Below are 6,515 nucleotides of genomic sequence, written 5' to 3'. Positions count from 1 at the left end.
GGGGGGGGGGGGGGGGGGCGGCTGCCGTCTGTGACCGAAAGGCACAGGGCTTCAGTGAGCAGCAGAGAACTTCAAGTCAGAAAACCGGGACTCAGTACCAGTCTTGCCACATTCTAGCTGTGGTCTTGAAAGAGGCACCGGGACTCGGTTTCCTCACGTGGAAAAAGAGCGAGTTGAAATATGAGGTACAATTACCCCCCAAACTCCCTCAGTTACTGTTCACCAGTTCATCTACTTTCATGACCAGGGAATGATTCAGATCCCAGGTTGACAGTTCTCTCCACACGATATGTCCGAGAGAATCAAACAAGATCATGTATTTCAAAGCACTTAAAACCACAATATAAAAACGAAAAAAAGACACATAAACAGTTCATGAAAGCAAAATACAGTATGACTATGATCTTCTTTGCTTTTGTTTCTCCTGTCAGAATGGAGCTTTACTAAGGCTGACAGGGTGACACATTTGCTGATGTCACGTCAAGTAGGTAAGGTTGGAAACAGGTTCCAGTGGAGATGCTAATGAACAGGCGGCTTTTTTGAGAGTAGGCACATTTGGGACAGGTGGCAAGGCACGCAGGGCCTGTTAGCATGCCTAGTGGATCCCAGGTGACAGTGCGATGACATGGCAGTGAAGGGGGATGTGCTGGCTGGCACTGGCCAGCCGTCGGGAGTGTGAGCTGTGCTCCGCTGCACCTGGTCACAAAAGGGGGGAGACTTTTCTAGGTCTGGAAACTGAGGGCTGATGTCTTGGGATGTTTTGACACTCTAGAAAAAGAAGGGCTTTCTTAGCGTGGCCTAAAAAGTAGCTGATTTCTCTCCTATTCCCCAGTGCTCCCCCGCCCCCCTAGCAAATATGCAGAGATGAGGTCTCCTTTCCTCACGATCTTCAGAGACTTGTCAGGGTGATCTGATGACTTGAACAAGCAATTCGGTAAATTTGGGGCTCTGGAAGTGTTCTCTGCTAGATTAATGCATTTTGAGTTTTAGAGTTCCCATCCCACATCCCCCAGCCCCCAATTCTGAGACATTTAGTGTCCCAAGAGGGAACCCACAGAGTGGTGTCCATGCAAGAGGCTGGGCCCATTGTGCCTTGGCAGAAGTGTGTCTGCTTCAGAGTTGGCAGCCACGATGAGTCTAATCAGGACAAGACATGTCTCCTGTCCAATCTTTTCTCCCCTTGAATTTACTAATGTAGAACCGAGTCTAAAAATCAAAGTTTTACTGTTTGAGAGTCCCTGGAGCTCTAAGGCCTGCGGAAGTTCTCGGAAGACAACAGCATTTTGCTCACATAAGGTGCTCGTTTCCCATCCCTTTCACTTGGTGTGTAGCATTTCACTGGATTCTTAGGATCGCAGTGCCATAGCATTTACTGGTGAGGAAACTGAGGATCGAAAAGCTGGAGCCACTTGTTCTGGTCACACAATGCACTTGGTATTATTATAGCCTTGTGACCGTGTTTCTACCAGACATTCGCCGACTGACCATTGCCGTCTTAAATTAATGTAAAAGGATGCACCTGGTATAAAATTCCAACCGTGCACGGATGTACATGAAAAGTGAGTCTTTGTCATCCCTGCTCCCGAAGGCAATGACCACTAGCAGTCTCCTGTACACAACTGATGCCTTTTAAATAAAACCTTATGCTTGTTTAGTTCATAGAAGACCATAGGCAAATGTGAGGATGAAAAGTTTTCCATATTGCTCTGCGTCACTGAAGCAAGGACACACCTGCTTGGAGGGTCCTGGGGCCGTGGGGTGGGTGGCATCTGGCTGTAGGGCTCAGCAGAGAGCGGCGGCCGGCTCCCAGCGGGGTGGGTGAACTAACTGCTACTGTTTCCCTTTCAGCCCCGCTGTCATCACCGACAAAGTCATCCCAGCTTGTCTGCCAGCCGCAAACTACGTGGTCGCTGACCGCACAGAGTGTTACATAACGGGCTGGGGAGACACCCAAGGTGAGACCAGGTCCATGACCCACACAGTGAGTGGTTTGGACCTGCAGATTTCATGAAAAAGTGAGCATTTTGGACAAAGCTGTGCAAATCTCCATCAGTGAATGAGGTCCAACCCCTCCTGACTTTGTCTGGGCACCTGCCTATGTCCCCGTAATCAGTTGTTAAGGGACATGGGCAAGGGGAGGAGGCTGTTTCTTTGAGTCTCCTAATTCATAGCTTAAGTGTTTGTGTTCCTTCCCCAGGTGAGCAGGGCTTTGACACAGCCCACAAATTAGGAGTATTAGAGTATTTAGGCTGTTTCTTTGAGTCTCCTAATTCATAGCTTAAGTGTTTGCGTTCCTTCCCCAGGTGAGCAGGGCTTTGACACAGCCCACAAATTAGGAGTATTAGAGTATTTTTATATGATGTTAGCCATACTGGGTTCCCAAGCATGGTGAAAAGCAACAACAAAAGTTAGAGTTAAACTAGCCCTTTTCCCCAATACGCACATGTCTAATGTGCGTAGAGAGTCTGTTAGGGAGGGGACAGACTGACAGCTGGGGAGAACAGAGAAAGGCCGCTGCCTCCCCAGCTCTAGGATGGCGTTCAGTGTTGGTTGAGGGGGTGAGGGAGGGAGAGGAAACATTCATGCAGACTTGGGTATCAGCACTTGTACTGCATTTGAGAGATCCCCTCTGCTCTTTGCAGAGTGTCCTGACCCATCAGATTCGGCCCCTTGTTTGTAGGAACACCGCAAGAATGTCTTGGGGTCTCTGCCCTACTTTCTCAGGAGTGTGGGTGAGGGCCCTGGAATGCAGTTTGGGGCTCTGTAAAGTAGTTCTGGCTCTGCCACTAGCTGGACGGACCTGACAAGTCACTTTACTTCTCTGTATTGTTTGGTTCTAACCCTTCATCTGTAAAACCAGTGTTTTCAAATTGTGTTTTCCACTTCAGCCTTTTGCATAAACTTTCATCTGAAGAAAGGTTTTGTGGCTTAAAAAAAAAAAGATTAAAAACCACCAGTCTAGATAACTTCAAACTTGGCTTCCCTCTTTCTATGCTTTTCTTTCTGCGTTTAAAACCTCTCCTCTTTGATTTCCTGCTCCCACCTTTTGCACTTCTGAGTCTGAGAGCATCGAGGCCAAGTAAAGGGACACTTGGCAAATATAGTGTCACCTGTGGATGTGCCAGGCTGTTCCCAGCTTTTTGCATTTAAAAATTTAAATGCTACCAACCCCTATGAGTTAGATATTATTGTTTCTATTATGCAAATTAGGAATCTGAGGCTCAGAGAAGGTGCAGGATGGTACAGCAGAAACCGCATGCCTGGTCGATGGGGCCAGATTGGATGGGAACCCTGGCTTTCACTTACTAGCTGAGGGTGCTTGGAAAAGTCACGAACTCCCACCAATTGCACCCTCAGCTAAAAAGTGGGCACAGGGCCACTGTGGGGGAAACAATGAGAAAGTACATGAAGCACCGAGCACGCTCCCAGCTCCCCATAAATGGCAGTCCTTATTCATGATATGGGATATGACACTTTCTTGCAAGTGACAGAAAAGCAAACTCAGATTAGACAAAGCAAAAAAAGGGAAATTCTTAGTGAAATGTGAAGTCTGCTGGCTCACATGATGGTCCAGATCCCAAGCCCTCTCCAACCATGCTGCAGGTGCCATTCTTGTGCACAAAAGGCTGTCCTTCATGGCTGCAGATGCTGTGGTGGCTCTGGCTCTGCCAAGGAGGAATAAAGAGGCCACTTTCCCCACAGCATAAACAACAGCTGTCCCACAGCATAAGCAACAGTCTGTCCAGCTCTGAGAGGTCGGACTCGGGTCATGTGTCTAGCTGTGAACCAATCACTGATTGCTCAGACCAGGGAGTTGGGGGCAGGACCCTGCTCACATTCAGAAGGGGCAAAGGATAAAAGGCTGCTAGGCACCCATAAAACCAACAGATGTCCTCTACAATGTCTTAACCGATTAAAACATGGACCTAAGACAGTAAGGGTCTGGTGCAAGTTCTGGTTCTACTGTATTCCATGTGTGTTAGGCAGTTATTTAATCTCTTTAAGCCTCAGTTTCTTCAGCTGTATTACCCTTTAGGTCACTGTGCGGATTAAGATTATGCACTGTGGGGATTAAGATTATAATCATGACCACCAGAATCACCAACATCATCGTCACTTATATGATGTTAGCCATACTGGGTTCCCAAGCATGGTGAAAAGCAACAACAAAAGTTATAGTTAAACTAGCCCTTTTCCCCAATACGCACATGTCTAATGTGCGTAGAGAGTCTGTTAGGGAGGGGACAGACTGACAGCTGGGGAGAACAGAGAAAGGCCGCTGCCTCCCCAGCTCTAGGATGGCGTTCAGTGTTGGTTGAGGGGGTGAGGGAGGGAGAGGAAACATTCATGCAGACTTGGGTATCAGCACTTGTACTGCATTTGAGAGATCCCCTCTGCTCTTTGCAGAGTGTCCTGACCCATCAGATTCGGCCCCTTGTTTGTAGGAACACCGCAAGAATGTCTTGGGGTCTCTGCCCTACTTTCTCAGGAGTGTGGGTGAGGGCCCTGGAATGCAGTTTGGGGCTCTGTAAAGTAGTTCTGGCTCTGCCACTAGCTGGACGGACCTGACAAGTCACTTTACTTCTCTGTATTGTTTGGTTCTAACCCTTCATCTGTAAAACCAGTGTTTTCAAATTGTGTTTTCCACTTCAGCCTTTTGCATAAACTTTCATCTGAAGAAAGGTTTTGTGGCTTAAAAAAAAAAAAAGATTAAAAACCACCAGTCTAGATAACTTCAAACTTGGCTTCCCTCTTTCTATGCTTTTCTTTCTGCGTTTAAAACCTCTCCTCTTTGATTTCCTGCTCCCACCTTTTGCACTTCTGAGTCTGAGAGCATCGAGGCCAAGTAAAGGGACACTTGGCAAATATAGTGTCACCTGTGGATGTGCCAGGCTGTTCCCAGCTTTTTGCATTTAAAAATTTAAATGCTACCAACCCCTATGAGTTAGATATTATTGTTTCTATTATGCAAATTAGGAATCTGAGGCTCAGAGAAGGTGCAGGATGGTACAGCAGAAACCGCATGCCTGGTCGATGGGGCCAGATTGGATGGGAACCCTGGCTTTCACTTACTAGCTGAGGGTGCTTGGAAAAGTCACGAACTCCCACCAATTGCACCCTCAGCTAAAAAGTGGGCACAGGGCCACTGTGGGGGAAACAATGAGAAAGTACATGAAGCACCGAGCACGCTCCCAGCTCCCCATAAATGGCAGTCCTTATTCATGATATGGGATATGACACTTTCTTGCAAGTGACAGAAAAGCAAACTCAGATTAGACAAAGCAAAAAAAGGGAAATTCTTAGTGAAATGTGAAGTCTGCTGGCTCACATGACAGTCCAGATCCCAAGCCCTCTCCAACCATGCTGCAGGTGCCATTCTTGTGCACAAAAGGCTGTCCTTCATGGCTGCAGATGCTGTGGTGGCTCTGGCTCTGCCAAGGAGGAATAAAGAGGCCACTTTCCCCACAGCATAAACAACAGCTGTCCCACAGCATAAGCAACAGTCTGTCCAGCTCTGAGAGGTCGGACTCGGGTCATGTGTCTAGCTGTGAACCAATCACTGATTGCTCAGACCAGGGAGTTGGGGGCAGGACCCTGCTCACATTCAGAAGGGGCAAAGGATAAAAGGCTGCTAGGCACCCATAAAACCAACAGATGTCCTCTACAATGTCTTAACCGATTAAAACATGGACCTAAGACAATAAGGGTCTGTCATCACCACCACCATCACCATCATCACCACCACCACCACCACCATCATCACCACCATCACCAACATCATCATGACTACCATCATCACCACCATCACCATCATCACCACCATCATCATCATCACTTCCACCACCATCACCACCACCACCACCACCACCATCATCATCATCACCACCACCACCACCACCATCACCACCATCATCATCACCACCACCACCATCACCACCACCACCACCACCACCATCATCATCATCACCACCACCACCACCACCATCANATCACCACCATCATCATCATCACTTCCACCACCATCACCACCACCACCACCACCACCATCATCATCATCACCACCACCACCACCACCATCACCACCATCATCATCACTTCCACCACCATCACCACCACCACCATCATCACCACCATCATCATCATCACTTCCACCACCATCACCACCACCATCACCATCATCACCACCACCACCATCATCACCACCATCATCATCATCACTACCACCACCACCACCACCATCACCACCATCATCACCATCATCACCACCACCACCACCATCACCATCATCATCACCATCATCACCACCACCACCATCATCATCATCACCATCATCACCACCACCACCATCATCGCCACCATCATCATCATCACTATCACCACCACCATCATCATCACTTCCACCACCATCACCACCACCACCATCACCACCACCATCATCATCATCACTATCACCACCACCACCAACATCACCACCATCATCACCACCACCACCACCATCATCATCACCATCACCA

At 48.1% G+C, this 6,515-nt stretch overlaps 1 protein-coding gene across 1 annotated transcript in view; it reads left to right on the top strand.

Moving 5' to 3' along the window:
- Positions 1-6,515, top strand: part of PLG (plasminogen) — a 57,148-nt gene that overhangs the window by 44,859 nt on the left and 5,774 nt on the right. The window contains exon 16 of the mRNA XM_008574601.1: positions 1,849-1,955. Coding sequence (XP_008572823.1) covers positions 1,849-1,955 — 107 coding nt within the window. The remainder of the gene's footprint in view (positions 1-1,848; positions 1,956-6,515) is intronic.

This window comes from Galeopterus variegatus, unplaced genomic scaffold (genome assembly GCF_000696425.1).
Source record: "Galeopterus variegatus unplaced genomic scaffold, G_variegatus-3.0.2 Scaffold1072, whole genome shotgun sequence".
In the NCBI taxonomy this organism is placed as follows: Eukaryota; Metazoa; Chordata; class Mammalia; order Dermoptera; family Cynocephalidae; genus Galeopterus; species Galeopterus variegatus.
Note: the sequence above shows the minus strand (reverse complement) of the source record. Positions and strands in the feature narration are given on the sequence as shown.